Source organism: Malaclemys terrapin, chromosome 9, assembly GCF_027887155.1.
Source record: "Malaclemys terrapin pileata isolate rMalTer1 chromosome 9, rMalTer1.hap1, whole genome shotgun sequence".
Taxonomy (NCBI): Eukaryota; Metazoa; Chordata; order Testudines; family Emydidae; genus Malaclemys; species Malaclemys terrapin.
The window spans coordinates 105,992,304-106,014,659 of NC_071513.1; the positions used below are offsets into that span (position 1 = coordinate 105,992,304).

At 43.2% G+C, this 22,356-nt stretch overlaps 1 protein-coding gene across 13 annotated transcripts in view; it reads left to right on the forward strand.

Moving 5' to 3' along the window:
- DLG1 (discs large MAGUK scaffold protein 1) overlaps positions 1 to 22,356 on the forward strand; it is a 498,578-nt gene that overhangs the window by 326,411 nt on the left and 149,811 nt on the right. For 7 of the 13 annotated variants that reach the window (XM_054039233.1, XM_054039238.1, XM_054039239.1 and 4 more), the window contains 3 exons: positions 8,075 to 8,244; positions 9,037 to 9,173; positions 18,042 to 18,186. In XM_054039233.1, the coding sequence (XP_053895208.1) occupies positions 8,075 to 8,244; positions 9,037 to 9,173; positions 18,042 to 18,186 (452 nt within the window). Of the gene's footprint in view, positions 1 to 8,074; positions 8,245 to 9,033; positions 9,174 to 18,041; positions 18,187 to 22,356 lie in introns of all 13 variants that reach the window. The other 6 variants (XM_054039246.1, XM_054039230.1, XM_054039232.1 and 3 more) reach the window with 1 other exon arrangement.

Consider the following 22,356-nt stretch of genomic DNA (forward strand, 5'->3'; position numbering starts at 1 on the left):
AATTCAAAGTGACCTTGATAAATTTGATGATTGATCTGAAATGGAGAAGATGAAATTCCATACAGAACTGTACAAAGTACTCCACTTAGGAAGGAAAAATGGAGATGAATGAATGCAAATGGAGAACCAGGTGTTAGTGCTGCAGACAAGGATCTGGGGGTTATAGAATCATAGAAATGTAGGGCTGGACGGGACTTCAAAAAGTCAAGTGCAGCACCTTGCCTATGGCAGGACCAAGTAAATTAGACTATCTGACATGTTTGTCCAACTTGTTCTTCAAAACCTCCAGTGACAGGAATTCCATAACCCCCATAGTAACATATTCCAGTGCTTAACCATCTTTACAGTTAGAAAGTTTTTCCTGATATCTGACCTAACCCTTCCTTGTTGCAGGTTAACCCTGTTACTACTTGTCCTACCTTCCGTGGACATGGGAAAAAATTGATCACTGACATCTTTATACCCGCCCTTTACAGATTTGAAGACAGTTGACAAATCCCCCATCAGTCTTCTTTATTGAGGGGATGCCAGAGTCACATCATGACCAATTTAAGGCCATTATATAGAAGGAAGAGGTAGTGGCAAGGACACTGCTGCAATCTGCCCTTGATGCAGCAGACAAAGCAGCTAGGTCCGTCTCCACAGTAATGCAACAAGCGTCATGGCTCTCTGTTGGGTTTTCCAAAAGAGGTGCAGTCAACTGTTGAGGACCTCCCCTTTGAGGGCACAAAGCTCTTCGCAGAGAAGACTGATGCCTCCCTTCACACCCTGAAGGATTCCATGGCTACTCTCTGGTCACTGGGTATCTACAATATCAGCCCAAAGGCTGTCTAAGTGGGTCTCAAATTGCATTAAACGGTGTTACCAAGCTCACAACATGAGGGGTAATTGTTCCACTCTGTTCAGCACTGGTGAGGCTTCAGGCTCAGGTACTCTGTCCAGTTTTGGGTGCCATACTTTAAGAAAGAGGTGGACAAATTGGAGAAAGCCCAGAGGACAGCAACAAAAATGATAAGATTTAGAAAACATGAGTTCTGAGGAAAGGTTAGAAAAAAGTTGGCATGTTTAGTCTTGAGAAAGGAAGACTGAGGGGGCACTTGATAACTGTCTTCAAATATGTTAAAGACTATCATAATGAGGATGGTGATCAATTGTTTTCCATATCCACTGAAGGTAGGATAAGAAGTAATGGGCTTAATCTGCAGCGTGGGAGGTTTAGGTTAGATATTAGAAAAACTTTCTAACTGTAAAGATAATTAAGCACTGGAATATGAAGAACAGGATGGACAAACACCTATTAGGTATAGTCTAGGTTTACTTGGTCCTACCTCAGTATGGATGCGGGATTGGACTAAGTGATTCTATAATTATTCCAGTAGCTCAGCCTTCTTTTCTAGAATTCAGTTTTAACTATTCTGTGTTTCCTTGCAAACTAGTCTTAACATCTTCTTGCCCCAGATACTCATCTGATCGTGCAATAAAGGCTTAGATTTAAGATGCTTCATTATATCTAGTCAAAATGTTGGCACATTGTTAGGTAGTATTCACTGATTTATGCAGAATTGTGCTGAGAGCATTTTGAAATGAATGGTTTTTCTAAAAGTCTTTATGGAATTGTTAATTCTGAACAGTTTCAAGAATTTGCCAGCATTACTGTGTAAAACAAAAATCTGTCTTAAGATAAACTGGTGTTCCTTCTAATATATATTTACAGAGCTAGTTCTGAAATTGATTATGCATATTATTATTTATTTGTATTATCGTGACACGTAGTTGCCCAGGTCAAGGACCAGAACCCCATTGTCAGAAGAAAATCTAATTATTAGACAAGAGACCACAGATGTATACAGCCAAACTAATGGGAGTGTACAAGTAAACAGTGAGCCGGTACTAGTCAGCATGGTAGGCTGTGGTCTGAGCACACTAGCATCCTAACTATTGTCACACTTTTTGTAGGCTTTATGACAAAGTAGAGTTTTAAGGAGAAATTTGAAGGAGGATGTTGAGTTAGTTTTGTGGAAGTTTACAGGGAACTCCTTCAAAGTCTGAGGGGTCGCATGGGGAAAAAGTATGAAGGTGCTTGTTTGAAAATTTAACAAATGGTTGATGTAGGCTGTCATCATGGGCTCAGTGGAGGCAGGAATCAATCTTATGGTACTGAATGTGAGATGATAGGTACAATGGTGATAGGTCATGAAGGGCCTTGAATCTGAAGACTAGTAGCTTATATTTGATATGATAGAGGAAAGCAAGCAAAGATGCAACGAGAGGGGTTTCATGTTCAAAATGATGATCTAGGAAAAGGATCTTCACAGCTGCATCAGAACATAAGAACGGCCGTACCGGGTCAGACCAAAGGTCCATCTAGCCCAGTATCCTGTCTACCGACAGTGGCCAATGCCAGGTGCTCCAGAGGGAGTGGACCAACAGGCAATGATCAAGTGATCTCTCTCCTGCCATCCATCTCCATGCTCTGACAAACAGAGGCTAGGGGCACCATTCCTTTCCCGTCCTGTCTAATAGCCGTTAATGGACTTAACCACCGTGAATTTATCCAGTTCTCTTTTAAATGCTGTTATAGTCCTAGCCTTCACAACCTCCTCAGGTAAGGAGTTCCACAAGTTGACTGTGCGCTGCGTGAAGAAGAACTTCCTTGTATTTGTTTTAAACCTGCTGTCTATTAATTTCATTTGGTGACCCCATGTTCTTGTATTATGGGAATAAGTAAATAACTTTTGCTTATTCGCTTTCTCCACATCACTCATGATTTTATATACCTCTATCATATCCGTTCTAAATGGATATTAGAGTGGCAAGATTGCATTTGCCAATGCCAAAGAAAAGGATGAGGCAGTAATTCAGATGCAAGAGGATAAGAACCTGGATTAAAGTTTTATCTGTGTGAATGGATAGGAAATGCTGTATCTTAAGAGATCTTATGCAAAAAGACTCTGAAAGATTTAGGCATATCCTGGATGTGAGAACCTACAGGGATAACTCAGCTGAAGATGACACCCAGGTTATGGGCCTGAATGACAGGCAGGATGGTGGTGATGTCCACAATGAATGAGACAATAGGTGTCAAATTAAAGAGGGAGCTTAAGAAGGGAAGGAGAGGGATGGCCATGAGGTTAAGAGTGGTGGCTCCGAAGGGGCCGAGGCGGTGGTGGGATTGGTGAGAGAGAGAAGGCCATGGTTGGGGTAGATGTCGTCAGAGGTGAGGAATAGGCAGAGGAGGGTGTGGATGTGGGTTCTGGATTTGTGCTGTTGGGAGGAAGGTGGAGATTGGGATGTGGAGGGGAAGAAGTATGGTGGGAGCTATAAAGGGGTAAGGATGGGGAAATGGAGCCGGTGGAGAGAAGGAAAGATGAAGAGCATGGATTCTGTGATGCAGAAAGAGGGATGTGGTTAGAGTTATGGGTGAGTGGCATGTGAACACAGGCATGTAGGTGTACATATACGTGCATATAGAAAGATGTTTGAACAATGCTGTGAAGGTAGGCTTGCAGAAATCTCCCCTGAAGTAGTTGGAGTGTATTGCCTCTATGCAGCTGAGGGGCAAGGCAGATGCAGCTGGTCTGTGCCACTAAAGGGATCTGGGATGGGGGCAGGGGGCACCCCAGGACAGCAGCAGGTTGTTGCTTTAGAATCTTAATACACGTCATTCAGGGCCCCATGTTAGCCTGTTGACTGCTTTCTGATGCACAGCTTACATCTCCCAGAACTTGCTGGCAGTCAGACCAGGGATATCAGGTATGTCTAGACATTGTTTATTTTAGTAGAATGTCAGTACAGCAGCAGCAGCACATTAAATGGACAGCAAAGCCACCAGTGACATAATTAACCTGCCAAAGCAGGAAGGCAACGTTTCACAGCAGAACAGAGGAAGTTCTTTGTTAACGTGTGGGTTAAAACTCTAGCTTGTTTTCCTCCTCTGGTTCCTAGTTTGCTGAACAGTGCAGTAGTTAGCTACTCTTTCCTTTAAGTGCTGACCACATTTTTTTGCATGTAAAAAATAGTTTGTGCAACATTCTGATTAAAATATATAGAAACTGAAGCTGCTTCTTCCGGAGATGGTGCGTATGTGTATTCCCCACATGGATGTGCGTGTGCACCATGCATCTGAGTCTGGAAGTGTTTCTTAGCAGATTCCACTGACCCCCCACATGCATGTGTATCTCCTCATGTTCCCAGCTGAGAGTATAATAGGTAGCGAGGGTTGATGCATCTTCAGTTCCCTCTTACTGCCACGTGGCAGTTGGGTACTGGAGATTATCCATCAAAGATACTCAGTAGAATTCCTCTCATTTCCACCTCATTTCCCCCACCCCGGACTTCCGCTGGGGACCCTTCCCACGAATGCATCCTCCAACAAGAAGTGGGCACTCTGCTCCTCAAGGGGACCATAGAGCCTGTCCCATGTCACTACAATAGATGGGGTTTTTACTCATTGTACTTCCTCATTCTGAAGAAGGGCAGATGGCAGTGTCGCATTCTAGACCTTTGGGTGGTAACACTGGCATCAATTATCCTATCCCACCCCTGGGAGCCTGGGTCGCAGCTCTCTACACGAAGGAGTCTTACTTCCATGTAGATATCCACCCATCCCACGACAAGTTTCTCCATTTTTGAGTGGGACACCACCATTACCAGGTTTGGATCTTCCTGTTTGGTATAGCAATGGCTCCATGAGTGTTCACAAAGGTGTTTGCTGTGGCCGCGGCCCAAATGCAGATACTCTGTATACGCCTATCTGACGACTGGCTCCTCATGGGGTTTTCGCACCAGGAAGTAACCTTCACAGTCCTTTGCATGCTGTTGGCATCTTAGTATCTGCATCAAGGAGGACAAATTGGTGTTTACACCTATGCAGACAATATCATTTATTGGGGCATGGCTTGACTCCATCACAGCAAGAACTTTCCTCCCAACGGACCACTTCGCAACATTGATGTCTGTCATTACAGATCTGCCTTGCAGGCCCGGTACCACGGTCCACTGCTGCCTCTCTCTCCTCAGCCATATGTCATACTACATGCATGTCTCCACATGCATTGCCTCCAAGCATGGCTCTTTTCCACCTACAAACCCAGCATGGACCATATGCAGACCAGAGACCTCATTACCAAGAGCCTCCCTCACATGGTGGACCGATCCTTCCAAAGTCTTCTACCCACACCCCAGGTCACCATCACAACTGACACCTCCTCACGGGTTGGGACGCCCACCTAGACCACCTCACAGCCCAGTGTGTGTGGATGCCATGGGAGGCCAGGATGCTCATAAATATGCTAGAGCTCCAGGTGATCCCTTGACCGTGCTGGCCCTTTCTTCCACTTATTTGATCTTTCTATGTTCAACTCCTCTTCAACAACATCGCAGAAGTAGTGTCCATCTACAAGCGCGTGGCACCAAGCCTCCCTCCCTCTGTTCCAAGTTCATCTGCTCCTGGAACTGGTGCACCAAAAACATGTAACACTTCAAGCCATGTACATCCCACGCATCAAGAACTCCCTTGTCAACGCGCTCAGCCAACTCTACATCTATCACGAGTGGGAGCTGCACAATGCCATAATACAGTGCCTCTTCGAGAACTAAGGCACCTCTTTGCCACTCATGAGAACAGGAAGTTGCCCCTCTCTTGTTCCAGAGCAGTAGGGGAGGACATGCAGGGTGACGCTCTCCTCCTGTCCTGGACAGGAGACCTCCACTATGTTTTCCCCCCCCATTCCGCACCTCCTGCAAGTAATCCGCAAAGTTCGCTGGGACAGAGCCACCATGATCTTCATAGCCCCATTCTGGCCCTGTAAGTTCTGGTTCATGGACCTTCTCCAACTCTCCACTCATACACCGATCTACCTTCACACACTCCCAGATCTACTCTCACAAGATTGGGGGAGACTCTTGCATCCCAAGCCGAGCCACTTCACTTCATAGCCTGGTATTTGTCTGGGGATTGACGGTGAACCATGCATGCTCCGTCCTGCTACTGTGAATCCATACTCAGAGCAGGAGAGAATCCACCAGAACATGCTATCAGGCAAAATAGAGATGCTTTATGCTATGGGCCCACCATCACTCATTGAATGCTGTATCTATACCAGTTGTCCTGGACTACCTTCTCGCCCTCAAAATGTCTAGCCATCACCTATATATAGGTGCAACTGGCAGCAGTCAGCACCTTTCTTCCTTCTGTGGACAGCATCTCAGTGTTTATGCTTCTCACAGCCGCTCGCTTCATAAAGGATTTACTCAACACCTTTCCACCAGCACTAAAGCGCACACCTGTGTGGGACCTTAATCCCTTCCTCTCCGTCCTCATGAAACCACCCTTTGAACCATTGGCAACTTGCTCCCTCTCCCACCTCTTAATGAAAATGGCATTTCTGGTAGCCATAACTTCAGCCAGATGGGTCAGTGAGTTGATAGCCACGATGGCAGGATTCCACCCCCCCCCTCCATATTTCACAAGAAGAAAGATGTCCCTTCAGCTCCATCCTAAATTCCTCCCAAAGGTCATGTTGGGAATTTTTTCTACCTACCTGTTTTCTGCTCCAAACTGCACATCTCCCCCGCTGACAGGGTCCTGCACTCCCTGGATGTCCGTCATGCACTGGCTTTCTACCTTCACAGTACTCAACCCTTTTGTACATCGCTGAAGCTCTTCGTGGCCATTGCCAAACGGTCCACATGTCAAGCCCTCTCCTCTCAACCAATCTCCAAATGGGTCTCGGGGTGCATCCAGGAATGCTACAACTAATTTGATGTACCCACACCTGATAGAATCATGGCTCACTCTATGCGAGCACAAGCTGCCACATCAGCATCGCTAGTGGATGTGCCCTGGCAAGACATTTCTCATGCAGCCACCTGGTGCTCCATCCACATCTTCACAACCAGTATGCCGTCACACAAGTAAGTGGCAGCTACAGACACAGCAGTCGGCTAAGCTGTACTGAGGACCGCACTTCCATTAGCATCCTTGCAGCCAACTCCACACTGATCACTGCTCATGAATCACTTGTGGAATACACATAGGGACCATCACTCAAAGGAGAGGAAGAAGTTACTTACCTGTAACTGGAGATTCTTTGAGATGTGTGGTCCCTATCTATATTCCACTATCTGCCTAACATCCCCTTTGTTTCGGACTACACTCTGAGGTAGCAAGAGGGAGACTGGAGAGGTGTCGACTCACACTACCTATTATACTTTTGGCTGGGAGCATGAGGGGATGCACAGGCATGTGCGGGTCAATGGACACTGGTAGGAAACACTTCCAGACTCAGGCGCATGGCATGCATGCGCACCTGTATGTGGAATACAGATCAAGACCATACCTCTCGAAGAACCTCCAGTTACAGGTAAGTAACCTTCTCTTATCAGAAAACGTTTTGATCTTTAGTTGTAAACAAAATATTCTTTTAAAATCATTTATTTCCTTCTTAATTGGACTTAGGTTGCATTTTCAGTAATGTTTTTATTTTAAAGAATAATATTTAATCAATATATTTAAAAAAATGTATCATGTATTGTATTGATTGACAGTGTCATCTGGTTAAAATGCTATTGGACACCTAATATGTTCAGTACACTATAATTAAAGTTAAGATTTTGTCATGGTTATTTTTATTAAAAGTCACAGACAGGTCACGGGCAATAAAAATTAACGGAAGTCGTGACCTGTCAGTGACTTTTGCTGCTGTGGCTCCATGATTTCCCCCCCCACCATGGTCGCTGGGAGCTGTGGGATTCCCCCTCCGCCCGCAGCAGCTGGAAGCTGCAGGTTGACCATATTTCCCAAAGAGAAAACAGTATATCTCCAGCCACTCACCCAAGGCGTCCCCTCCGCCCCACACACACACACAAGGCTGTCGCCCGTTGCTGTAACCTTGCAGGGGGCTCCCTCTCGCAGCTGTCGCTGGAACTCTGCCAGGGCCTTGCTAGCTGCTAGAGTCCCTCAGCCCTTGGTGATGAAGCAGAGAATGTCACAGAGGTCTCTCTGTGACTTCCGTGACATTAATGTAGCCTTAACTATAATACTTCAACTAAATGAAAGCATTGGTGTCCTCAGGGTTAATGATTGCATATTACGAGTAAATGAAGTGGATGTTCGTGATGTGACACACAGCAAAGCAGTTGAAGCATTAAAGGAGGCAGGATCCATTGTGCGGTTGTATGTCAAAAGAAGAAAACCAGTCACAGAAAAAATAATGGAGATAAAACTTGTGAAAGGGCCGAAAGGTATGTGGCAAGTATAAAGTTTCTGTTGTACAAAAAAGGATAAAGTTGCCAGTAGGTTGCTGGCCATTATTTCTCAGTGAGTGCACAAAAATTATATTAGTCCACATTACTAATGGAGCATTTGAGGATTGGCAGCAATAATTCTGAATAATGCAAATGAAGACAGATACATTTTAAGTGAAGTAGTAAAGCTCTTAATAGTTCTGGCAAACACCTGCCTTCATCCATATAGCATGCATAATATTTTTCTTTTAAATGCAAACAATTTGTGCCCAGTTAAATCACTTCCTTGATAATATAGTCATTTTGAAGTGGAATATATCTGTCTTAGCACTGGAATAAACTTTTCATGTGAAATCTCTGGATATTTCTTCAAAGGTGAAAAAACTACTTAGAGAAACCATTCTGCTTGTTTCCATACTTACAGATGATGCAACATTACAAAACTATTCTTTGAAGTGGTAGAATTGGGTAATCATTACAGTTACTGTAGTTGAGCTGTGTGGTTTCAATTGAGTGATTCACCTACCTTTCTCTATAAATGTTGCTTCTCCATCAAAAATTAAATCTCTTTTTTGGGAGGAATTCAGATCATTTTACTGTGTTTAAAAAACATTAGTTACTGCTCTAACAGCTGTACTATATATACCTGCTCAATAACCCGTGTCATGTTAAATTATAATTATTTTTATAGCACCATAGTTGCATGGAGTACAATTATATTGTGATTGACATCAAATTGATATTAAAAATTTAAAAGGTCTCTAGAAAAATGACTTTATTTTCAAGCAGGACTTGGGTTCAGCATAGCTGGTGGTGTTGGAAATCAGCATATTCCTGGTGACAACAGTATCTATGTAACCAAAATTATTGAAGGAGGTGCAGCACATAAAGATGGCAAACTTCAGATTGGAGACAAACTTCTAGCTGTAAGTAAAGGTGTACTTTCCCTTCTGCGCATACTACTTATTGGTATATACAAAATGATGCCGTAATTCAGCTAAGTATTAAGGGAGCTGTCCATAGGCCTGGCAAGTCAGATGCATCATACATACTGTTTCTAGTACAAATTGAGTCTTACCAAGAAATGTAAATAATAAAATAAATTCTCCATTTTCAATCTCTCTTATTTCAGAAAATCTCTGAGATCTCAAACTGGGTTAAATGTTCTATTGAAAAATCAGAACTGTGTCCTATAGCAATCAACATGCTTCATTTCCAGAGCTTTCCATTAAGTCTCTAGAAGCACGGGGCAATTCTAACATTTAAAATAGCCTTTGGTAACACTACCATCTACTGCCCTAAAAATCCCTGAAGGGCAAGGAACCCACTTACTTATTTTCTGCATACCAGTAAGTAGGGATGGCTGGTTTGGAATTAGATGCATCATCTTATATTAGTTTACTAAATCCACTGTCATTCATTAGTGGTTTATTTAGGGTTGGGGTTTTTTTTCCTTTTCTCAAAGCAAACACTTCAAAGCTGACTTCAATGTGTAAGAAAGAAAATAATTTTCAACTGCCCCAGATGTCACCAGTAATCCTACTGTGTTCAGAGCATGCTCTAGTGATCTCAGCATAAGACTAGGAGACAGGTTCTAATTCCAGCTCTCATGGCCAGACCTACTCCCACTGAATAGCATCTTACTCTGCAAAAGCAATAAGACTATTAATAGAATAAAGTAGGTCTGTCAATTAATCGCCATTAACTCAAGCAATTAACTCAAAACAAATTAATTCAGTTTTAAAAGTTAATGGTGATTAATTTTAGTTTTAATCACACCGTTAAATAATAATAGAATATCAATTTAAATGTATTATAAATATTTTTGGAGGTTTTTCTACATTTTCCAAATATATTGATTTCAGTTACAACACAATACAAAGTGTACAATACTCATTGAATATTATTTGTTAGGGTTGTCAAGCGATTAAAAAAAATTAATCATGATGGCACGATTAAAAACAATTGTGATTAATTGCGTGATTAATCGCGCTGTTAAACAGTAATAGAATACCATTTATTTAAATATTTTTGGATGTTTTCTACATTTTCAAAAATACTGATTTCCATTACAACACAGAATACAAAGTGTACAGTGTTCACTTTATATTTATTTTTTATTACAAATATTTGCACTGTAAAAAAGCAAAAGAAATAGTATTTTTCAGTACACCTAATACAAGTATACCTCTACCCCGATATAACGCGACCCGATATAACACGAATTTGAATATAATGCGGTAAAGCAGTGCTTCGGGGGGGGGGGGTGTCGCTGTGCGCTCCGGCAGATCAAAGCAAGTTCGATATCACGTGGTTTCACCTATAACGTGGTAAGATTTTTTTGGCTCCTGAGGACAGCGTTATATCGGGGTAGAGGTGTACTGTAGGGCAATTTCTTTATCATGAAAGTTGAACATACAAATGTAGAATTATGTACAAAAAATAACTGCACTCAAAAATAAAACAATGTAAAACTTTAAAGCCCACAAGTCCACTGAGTCTAACTTCTTGTTCAGCCAATCGCTCAGACAAACAAGTTTGTTTACATTTGCAGAAGATAATGCTGCCCGCTTCTTATTTACAATGCACCTGAAAGTGAGAACAGGCGTTCGCATGGCACTCTTGTAGCTGGCATTGCAAGGTATTTACATGCCAGATATGCTAAACATTCGTATGTCCTTTCATGTTTCGACCACCATTCCAGAGGACATAACCATGCTGATGACAGGTTCTGATTGATAATGATTGGGTTTGTTTAGTTTGGAAAAGAGAAGACTGAGAGGGGACATGATAGCAGTTTTCAGGTATCTAAAAGGGTGTCATAACGAGGAGGGAGAAAACTTGTTCACCTTAGTCTTTAAGGATAGAACAAGAAGCAATGGGCTTAAACTTCAGCAAGGGAGGTCTAGGTTGGACATTAGGAAAAAGTTCCTAACTGTCAGGGTGGTTAAACACTGGAATAAATTGCTTAGGTAGGTTGTGGCATCTCCATCTCTGGAGATATTTAAGAGTAGGTTAGATAAATGTCTATCAGGGATGGTCTAGACAGTATTTGGTCCTGCCATGCGGGCAGGGGACTGGACTCGATGACCTCTCGAGGTCCCTTCCAGTCCCAGAATCTATGAATCTGTGATCCAAAGCAGTGCAGACAGACGCATGTTCGTTTTCATCGTCTGAGTCAAATGCCACCGGCAGAAGGTTGATTTTCTTTTTTTGGTGGTTTGGGTTCTGTAGTTTCTGCATTGGAGTGTTGCTCTTTTAAGACTTCTGAAAGCAAGCTCTACACCTTGTCCCTCTCAGATTTTGGAACTCACTTCAGATTCTTAAACTTTGGGTTGAGTGCTGCAATTTCTAAAGATAGCTTACACATTGCTACCTTCTTTGTGTTTTGTAAAATCTGTAGTGAAAGCACTACAGTACTTGTATGAAGACTTTTTTCATTGTATATAAAATAAGAGTATTGAGATTATTTGGGTGCTTCGCCTTACCCTCTCTCATAATACAGGAACAAAGGGATACCCTATTAAATTAAGAGCAATGGAAATATCTTTTCCCACAATTTGTGGAATTCACTGCTGCAAGATATTGCGGCAAAGACTTTGTAGTAGTAGTCAGACAAGTATTAGATATTTATATGACTATCAACTGCAACTAACAATAGTTGGGTTCATGATCATGTCACAAACCAGAACTCGGTGTTTGGGATTAGGCAGAATCTTCCCCCATCAGCATGCTATTATAATATTATCCTCCATGGAAGTTTCAAACCTTCTTCTGGAGCATCTGGTGTTGGACCACGTCAAAGAGAAGATACAGTTTGAAATGGATTCTTGGTTTGATCCTTTTGTTCTTCAAGTGTAGCTGAGGACAGAATTTGAAGACAATGGGCTTGTATGAATATGTCTGGAGACATACTATGACGTGCAAAATTTTTATTTCCTCTTTGAGTGCTTGCTCATGTTAATTCCATACTCTGGTGTGTGCGTGCTGTGTGCACAGTTACCGGAGAGTTTTTTCCCTTAGTGGGGAAAAGATGGCCCTAGTGCCCTCTGGAGCCCCACACATATGCAGCAGTATAAGAGGCGCCACTAGCCCTGCACCCTCTCAGTTCCTTCTTACCGCCCATGATGGTTGCTGGAATGGCTTCTTGCTCTTGCAAGGCTTCCTTTCTCTAGTGGTTTGGACTTCACAGTTTTTGTATATATTTATAGTTGGTTAGTTCAGTTAGAGTATAGATTGCTATCTCTATTTTGAGGGATGTTGCCCCAGGGACTGTGCATGCCTTACTCCACCTGCGGCAAACCTATGCTAGTGAGCGACACGCATTCATTTTATTTGAAGTGCTTCGGGGAAGCTCACATCAAGGACAAGTGCAAAATTTGCAGGCACAAAAAGATACATTCGCCTGAAGGCTTTGCTGATGGAGGTGGCCATAAGACCAGTTTCAGAGCCCTCCCACTCTGATTCAGCGATGAGTACTTCGGCCTTGGTACAAAGTGCACTGCCAGCACCGTGCTCTTCCTGGCACTACTCGCCATCCCTGGCACCCAGGAAGAGGCACAAGAAGTAGCGTGCGGAGAGAGGGCACTCTCCGGCACTGAAGAGGAACACAAGGGGAGGTGGGATGAGACCCATGCTGGCCCACTCATCCTCCACAGAGCCGCGGTTGGCTCTGGTGACCCTCCAAGCCCAATTAGGGACCCATAACTCCTGGAGGTGGTGGTGTTCCCTCGCGCCTCTGGGCCCCCCTTGACTCCAGAGGCTTTCCAGGTCGCTAAGGACTTACTGTCCCTCTTGGTACTGCCAACTCCCCAAATGCCTGTTCCTGCTGAGGTAGGGGACAAAGCAGCATGTAGAGCAGTGAGCTCCTTGGCGACACTGGTGGTAATGGTGCCCTCTAGGGGCAAGCCCTGCATGACCCCACCGCATCAGTCTCCAGCCTCGCACCAGTCACTGACTCCCCAACACCAACTGGAGGCAGAAACCGGTATGGCCCTACCATGGTCTCTGGACAGAGTCCTCGTTGGAGTCCAAAGTGGAATACATCATGCCACAAAAGAAGTACTTACCACCGGTGTATATACACTGGATTTCAGCGCTGCAGCTTGTCCACCAGGGTACTTGCCCATGCAATGGCAATATTGGAACACGTGGGGGTTCCCCTGGTACCGGGGACCCTGTCCCAACAATCGTACTCAGTGGCGCCTGATAGGTGAACTGTGGCACTGTCCCATCTGGCACCAAGTCCAGACTATTGCACTGACTCTGGCATGGAGATGGCTTGAGTTGGTCCAGAGAGAGGTGGGACACACTCAGAAGGAGGTACCAGTTCCTCTTGAACTGCTGGCCTCCTCCTCATCATCCCCATATGGGGCTGTGGCGGGTTCTTCCAACCCTCTCCCACCAGATGATTTTAGGGTGCATCAGGAGCTCTTGAAGGAGGTCGCAATGAACTTGGAGCGGGAAGTGGAGGAACTGAAAGAGTCCACACACAGCCTAGTTGACATCCTGGTCACTGCAGCCCCCTCTAAAGTGGCCCTGCCAATCAACGAGGCTGTGCTGGGGCCAGTCAAAATCCTTTGGCAAAACCCCTGTTCCCAGCCTCTTACTTCTAAAAAGGAAGGAGAAGAATTATGTGCCCACAACAGGATTTGAGTACCTATTTTCCCACTCCTTTTCCAGGTCCCTTGTGGTGTCTGCAGCTAATGAAACAGACAGGCAAAGACAGCCCAGTGCCACATCCAAAAATAGGCCAAACATCTGGATCTTTTTGGGAGGAAAGTTTATTCAACTTGCAACATCCAACTTCACACATTGAACCAGCAGGCCCTACTAGGGAGATAAAACTTTAATTTGTGGGACTCAATGTCCAATTTCAGCAACTCCCTACCACAGGAGTTTAAGCAGGAGTTCACTGCCATCCTGGAGAAGGGCAAGACTGTTGCCAGAGCCTCTCTCCAGACAGCCCTAGGCGCGGCTGATTTGGCGGCGAGAACAATGGCAACGGCAGTCATTATGATGCGGTGTTCATGGCTACAGTTGTCAGGCCTTTCCGACGAGGTGCAGCAGTTGGTCCAGAACCTCCTTTTCAAGGTCAATTCATTGTTCTCTGAACAGATGGATGACAAGCTGCACGGCCTGAAAGATTCAAGGGCAACACTGTGTTCCCCAGGCTTATACACACACCCAGCCTCCAGGAGGAATTTCCGTCCACAACCACCTCCCAGGTTCTTGGGGCATCCCAGACATGAGCCCTATAGCAGTGGTTCTCAAACGTTTGTACTGGTGAACCCTTTCAAATAGCAAGCCTCTGAGTGCGACCCTCCCCCATATAAATTAAAAACACTTTTAAATATATTTAACATCATTATAAATGCTGGAGTCGAAGCAGGGTTTGGGGTGGAGGCTGACAGATCGCGACTCCCCCCCATGCAATAACCTCGCGACCCGCTTAGGGGTCCCGACCCCCAGTTTGAGAACCCCCGCCCTATAGGAAGAAGGGCCATGGCTATAAATGCCGACAACTCCAGCTGTACACCTCAGCCTCACAGTCGGGCGCGGGTAGATCCCCCAGTGGGTCTAGACAGGCCTTTTGTAGGTACACCTGAGAATGGCATTACAGACTCGACCCAGGATCCATCCCCCCCTTTAGTTTTGGGCCATTTGTTTCCCTTCTGTACAGCATGAAGTAGGGTGTCAGCTGGGTAGACCCTCCAGTTTTTGTCCCTCCCTCTACATCCCTCTTCAGGGATTCTTCTCATGAGCAATTTCTCATCTAGGGGGTGGGAGTTCTCCTATGGGTGGGAGCTGTAGAGGAAGTTCCTCAATACTTGACAGGGAAGGGGTTTTACTCCTGATATTTCCTAATCCTGAAGGCCAAAGGGGGCCTCAGGCCCATTGTAGACCTGCGTCGCCTCAACAGATACCTCAAGAAGTTGAAGTTCCACATGGTCTCCCTGGCCTCCATCATTCCCTGCCTGGATCCATGAGAATGGTATGTCACCCTCGATTTAAAAGATGCATATTTCCATCTTCCGTGGACACAGGAGATTCCTCCGTTTCATCATGGGCCAACACCTTTACCAGTTCACCGCTCTTCCCTTCAGACTGTCAGCAACCCCAAAGGTTTTCACAAAGTGTATGGCGGTGGTTGCAGGTTACCTGAGGCATCGAGGTATCCACATCTACCCATACCTTGATGATGGCCTTAATCAAAGGCCACTTGCAGGCTCAGGTTCAGAGCAGCATTGACCTGTTGCGGACCACATGTCAAGAGCTGGGCCTGCTAATAAACAAACAAATATTGACACTAGTACTGGTTCAGGGAATAGAATTTATAGGAGCGGTGTTAGACTCTATGCAGGCCAGAGCATACCTGCCGGAAGCCCAGTTCAGAATGATGTCAGAATTAATAGCCTGGGTCACGACCCACCCACTCATGACCGCCTGGAATCTGCAGGGCCGCGACATGATCATCCATTCATTCTTTCGCATCCCACTATGCCAGAAGTTCTCAATCTTTTTCTTTCTGAGGTCTCCCCAACATGCTATAAAAACTACACGGGCCTCCTGTGCCACAATAACTGGTTTTCTGCATATAAAAGCCAGGCTCAGTGTTTTGCAGTAGCAAGCAGGGCAGTTGCCTGGAGCCCCATGCCACAGGGGCCCCCGCGAAGCTCAGGTTTCAGCTTCAGCCCCAGGTGGTGGGGCTCAGGGCCCTGGGCTTCAGCTCCATGTGATGGGGCTTTGGCTTTCTACCCTGAGCCCCGGCAAGGGGGGGAGGGATAGCTCAGTGGTTTGAGCATTGGCCTGTTAAACCCAGGGTTGTGAGTTCAATCCTTGAGGGGGCCATTTAGGGACCTGGAGCAAAAATCTGTCTGGGGATTGGTCCTGCTTTGAGCAGGGGGTTGGACTAGATGACCTCCTGAGGTCCCTTCCAACCCTGATATTCTATGATTCTAAGTCTAATGCTGGCCCTACTTGGTGGCCCCCCGAAACCTGTTTGCGTCCCCTCCCCCACCAGAGGGCCCTGGACCCCTGGGAGTCACCTAGCATGGAATCAACATGTGCAAGCACTTGAAGAAGAAAAAACAGTTACTTATCTTTCGTAACTGTTGTTCTTCGAGATGTGTTTCTCATGTCCATTCCATGACACACACCCTCCTACTCCTCTGTCGGAGGTACCGGAAAGAAGGACCTGAGAGGGTGTGGGGCCAGCAGCACCCCTTATACCAGTGCAAATGCGTGGGGCTCCACGGGGCACTAGGGCTGGCCCTACAGATACCACTAAGGGGAAAAAAATCTCAAGCAACTGTGCCCATGTCGTATCATTCCCTAGCATGGAATGGACACGAGAAACACATTTCAAAGAATAACGATTATGAAAGATAGGTAATTGCTTTTTCTAGTGATAATGCATAAGACTGAAAGAACTCAGTGTGATCTTCAGATGCCAGAGTGCAAAATTGTGGCACTTAGAAAATGTCTTTTGTTTTTGAATTGAGAGAATTTGATCTGGTAGTCGCTGAAACTAAAACTTGGATCTTCAAGGTACCATTTTACAGAATCTCTTTTCAGATTGAAGTTGTGCTTTAAAGATCCTCAGCTTTTGTCGGTGTTCTTAAAACATACATCTAAATATACTTAAATATTTTGGCTTTGGTTCATGCAGAAGCTTTCAAGCCAGATGCAGTTCACTATTTGCTGTGTACTAATTCACAATTTACTAATGACATAAAACATACCTTTAGACAAACAGGCATATCTGTTCAAGTATTTTATGTGCTGGTAACTGATGGGACAAGCAAGAGCCTAGATTGGACTCTTTCTATTTAAAATACAGTGAAATCAGATTACTGTGTTGATTGCTGAAAAACTGGAATAAATGAATACTTTGTATACAAGGTTAGAAACAGCTGGCTCTTTGATTTTAGTTTTAGACTCTTCAACAGTACAGCCAGTTTTGGATATGAATAGTCTTTCTTCAGTTGACTTTCCAGTGCTGACTGCCACTTTAATCCTTAATTCCTTCAGGAATTTGGTGACTCAAATAACTATAATAGATTAACTCATAGAAAACGTTAAATTACTATATATAAAAATTCTATATTCATAAGGAACAAATTAGACACAATCATAATAAAAGCAAATCTGATATATTATCACTATTTATTATTATTACCACCATAGTGTATAAGAGCTGTAGTCCTAGAACAGGACCCCATTGTACTTGGTGCTGTGCAAATACAGAACAAAGACAGTCTCTGCTCCAAAGAGCTTACAATCTAACTAGAAGACAAGATGGATACAATCAGATGGGGGAATACAAGGAAACAGTGAGACAATATTGGTTAGCATGACAGGCAGTGGTATCAACGCAACAGTGGCCTAAGCTTTCTCAGGGTTTTTTTGTAGTCTTCACGGCAAAGGAGAGTTTTTAAGGAGGGATTTGAAGGAGGCTAATTAAGTAGATTCATGGATGTTTATGGGAAGCTCTTCATAGTAACACTCATCCATCCAGTATCCAAAAACCATGCATGCCATCCTTTGCTATGCTATGTCCAACATAGATTATATTACTCTTTGGGCAGGCACTTGCCATCTCTATTTGTAAACAAAGCATCATATATCAACTATGGTGCTGTAGGACCTAATAGATCTGTGGCATAAAGGACCAAAAGTAAGGATTACTGATCCTGGAATGCTCCAAGAAGTTTAAGAGAAATTTTCTGTGAAACTTTATGAAAGCTTACAGTTTTATGTTGAGGATGAGTTCATTTATTCTTTATCTTTAGGTGAACAGTGTTTGCTTAGAAGAAGTTACACATGAAGAAGCAGTGACTGCCTTAAAAAACACATCTGATTTTGTTTATCTGAAAGTTGCAAAACCCACCAGCATGTTCATGAATGATAGTTATGCCCCTCCAGACATCACAAACTGTAAGTTTAGCTTGTCTTTACTACTTAGCTCTTAATAGACATACCTGTCTTTAACGTTTTGGTTAATACAAAATATTTAACATATTTTAAACATTTTTTTATTCTATTAGTTTTAAAATTAGGAATTTTATTGATGGGGAAAATCTGAGATTGGTATGAAAATGTTATCAGAAGAATTATAACAATTAAGCGGAAAGGCATCATGGGCTAGCATGTTGAGCATGGGTCTACAGTCAGGAACTCCTGAGTAATAATTCTTGCTCTGCCATTGGTTTGTTATGCCTAGGGCAGGTGACTTAATATTTCTGCCTCAGTATCAGATTTATATAATGGGAATACTGCTTCCCTCTGATGGATACTGTATTGTAAGGGTTATTTGATGTTCATAAAGCAGTGTGTGCGTGGTGTGGTGTTTGAAATGAGTAAGGGGATAGAATATTGTTTTGGGTAGAATTTAGTGACATTTTAACTTTTCATTTTGCTTGTTTTTCTTGCATCCAAATTTCACCTGCTCAGATTTCATAGAGGTCTGAACTTTGCATATATTTCCACTGTGTCTCTTTAGTGGGCAAACTAATGTACAAAGATGTAAATAAGCAAAGTTTTTTTTTTTTCAAATTCATTATTGAATATCTGAAATTGAAATTCTCCAATTTTTTCAGAAGTTCATCTCAGCTCTAACATGATTATTATAATTCCCAGACTAAAAACAAAGCAAAACACGTTAAGCTGGAGTTGAGGTAGAGGGGGAATGTCCCAATAGCTGAAGAGTAAAATATCTTACAAATTGTTGTGACTATCACAAAAAAAAATATTCCAAACCCAGAAACTATATTTTTCTTTCAAGTTTATCTTAACTCTGAACATGTGACCATTCTCTCTCCTGCTTTTCCCCAATGGGGTCACAACATCACTTCACACACAATTCTCCTTTGGGAAGAGTGTGAGCTAGAGAATAAACCTTACGTTACAGATGACTGGTCATATCGCTTAATGCTCCATTGGAGAGATCTCAAAATTTACAGCAGTGAGCATGATATAGGAATCTATGCAGAGTAGAAGTATGGAAATGTACAGTTAAGGTGCTTGTGACACTATAAGAACATAAGAATGGCCCTACTGGGTCAGACCAAAGGTCCATCTAGTCCAGTATCCTGTCTTCCGACAGTGGCCAGTTCCAGGTGCCCCAGAGGGAATGAATAGAACAGGTAATCATCAAGTGATCCATCCCTGTCACTCATCCCCAGCTTCTGGCAAACAGGGGCTAGGTACACCATTCCTGGCCATCCTGGCTAATAGCCATTGATGGACCTATCCTCCATGAATTTATCTAGGTCTTTTTTTGAACCCTGTTATGGTCTTGGCCTTCACAACATCCTCTGGCAAGGAGTTCAACAGGTTGACTGTGTGTTGAGTGAAGAAATACTTCCTTATTTGTTTTAAACCTGCCACCTATTAATTTCATTTGGTGACCCCTAGTTCTTGTGTTATGTGAGATAGTAAACAACACTTTCTTATCTATTTTCTGTACACCAGTCATGATTTTATAGACCTCAATCATAGCTCCCCTTAGCCGTCTCTTTTCCAAGCTAAAAAGTCCAAGTCTTATTAATCTCTCCTCATACAGAAGCCGTTCCATACCCCTAATAATTTTTGTTGCCCTTTTCTGAACCTTTTCCAATTCCAATATGTATGTGGGCATACCATGGATTTATATACAGGCAACATGATATTTTCTGTCCTATTATCTATCCCTTTCTTAATGATTCCAAACATTCTGTTCACCTTTTTGACTGCCGCTGCACATTGAGTGGATGTTTTCAGAGAACTATCCACAATGACTCCAAGATCTCTTTCTTGAGTGGGAACAACTAATTTAGACCCCATCATTTTATATGTATAATTGGGATTATAGAAGAACAGGAGTACTTGTGGCACCTTAGAGACTAACAAATTTATTAGAGCATAAGCTTTCGTGGACTACAGCCCACTTCTTCGGATGCATAGAATGGAACATATATTGAGGAGATATCTCCTCAATATATGTTCCATTCTATGCATCCGAAGAAGTGGGCTGTAGTCCACGAAAGCTTATGCTCTAATAAATTTGTTAGTCTCTAAGGTGCCACAAGTACTCCTGTTCTTCTTTTTGCGGATACAGACTAACACGGCTGTTACTCTGAAAATTGGGATTATGCTTTCCAATGTGCATTACTTTGCATTTATCAACATTAAATTTCATCTGCCATTTTGTTGCCCAGTCACCCAGTTTTGAGAGATCCTTTTGTAGTTCTTCATAGTCTACCTGGGTCTTAACTATCTTTAGTAATTTTATATCATCTGCAAATTTTGCCACCTCACTGTTTACCCCCTTTTCCATATTATTTATGAATATTTTGAATAGGACTGGTCCCAGAACAGACCCCTGGGGGACACCACTATTTACCTCTCTCCATTCTGAAAACTGACCATTTATAACTACCCTTTGTTTCCTATCTTTTAACAAGTTACCAATCCATGAGAGCACCTTCCCTCTTATCCCGTGGCAGCTTACTTTGCATTAGAGCCTTTGGTGAGGGACCTTGTCAAAGGCTTTCTGAAAATCTAAGTACACTATATCCACTGGTCCTTGTCCACATGCTTGTTGACTTCCTCAAAGAATTCTAGTAGATTGGTGAGGCATGATTTCCCTTTACTAAAACCATGTTGACTCTTCCTGAACAAATTCTGTTCATCTATATGTCTGACAATATTGTTCTTTATTATAGTTTCAACCAGTTTACCCGGTACTGAAGTCAGGCTTACAGGCCTGTAATTGCCAGGATCATCTCTGGAGCCCTTTTTAAAAATTAATGTCACATTAGCTATCCTACAGTCATCTGATACAGAAGCTGATTTAAATGATAGGTTACAGTCTACAGTTAGTAGTTCTGCAATGTCAGATTTGAGTTCCTTCAGAACTCTTGGGTGAATACTGTCTGGTTCTGGTAACTTTTTACTGTTTAGTTTATCAATTGTTCCAAAACCTCCTCTAATGATGCCTCAATCTGGGACAGTTCCTCAGATCTGTCACCTAAAAAGAATGGCTCAGGTTTGGGAATCTCCCTCACATCCTCAGCCGTGAAGACCAATACAAAGAATTCATTTAGTTCCTCTACAATTGCCTTATCGTCCTTGAGTGCTCCTTTAGCACCTCAGTCTTCCAGTGGCTCCACTGGTTGTTTAGCAGGCTTCCTGCTTCTGATGTACTTAAAAAAAAATTGCTATTACTTTTTGAGTCTTTGGCTAACGTCATCAAATTCTTTTTTGGCCCTTCTAATTGTATTTTTACACTTTATTTGCCAGTGTTGATGCTCCTTTCTATTTTCCTCACTAGGATTTAACTTCCACTTTTTAAAGGATGCCTTTTTGCCTCTCACTGTTGTGACGGGTTGAGTCAAGAAACCCCCTTGGGACTACCACCTGATGTGCTGAGACTACCTCTGAGCCCGTTTTCCCTGCCAGCTTGGGACTTCGGTACCCTGTCTTGTTGAGCCAGACACGCTAGCCTGCTGCAAACACAGACCCAGGTCTGAACCACATCCCCCAAAAGCTGCAGACCCCAAATAAATCAGTTTTACTCTGTATAAAGCTTATACAGGGTAAACTCATAAATTGTCACCCTCTATAACACTGATAGAGAGATATGCACAGCTGTTTGCTCCCCCCAGGTATTAATTACTTGCTCCGGGTTAATTAATAAGCAAAAAGTGATTTTATTAAATATAAAAAGTAAGATTAAAGTGGTTCCAAATAATAACAGACAGAACAAAGTAAATTACCAAGTAGAATAAAACAAAAACACGCAAGTCTAAGTCTAATACAGAAAGAAACTGATTACAGATGAAACCTCACCCTCAGAGATGTTCCAATAAGCTTCTTTCACAGACTAGACTCCTTTCTATTCTGAGCCCAGTCCTTTCCCCGGTATAGTCCTTTTTCCAGCTCGGGTGGTAGGTAGGGGATTTCTCATGACTGCAGGCTCCTTTGTTCTGTTCCTTTTATAGTTTGGCACAAGGCGGGAATTTTTTGTCTCTCTGGGTCCCCACCCCTTCTTCTAAATGGAAAAGCACAAGGTTTAAGATTGTTTCCAGTACCTGGTGACATGGACTATAAGGATGAATAGAAAGC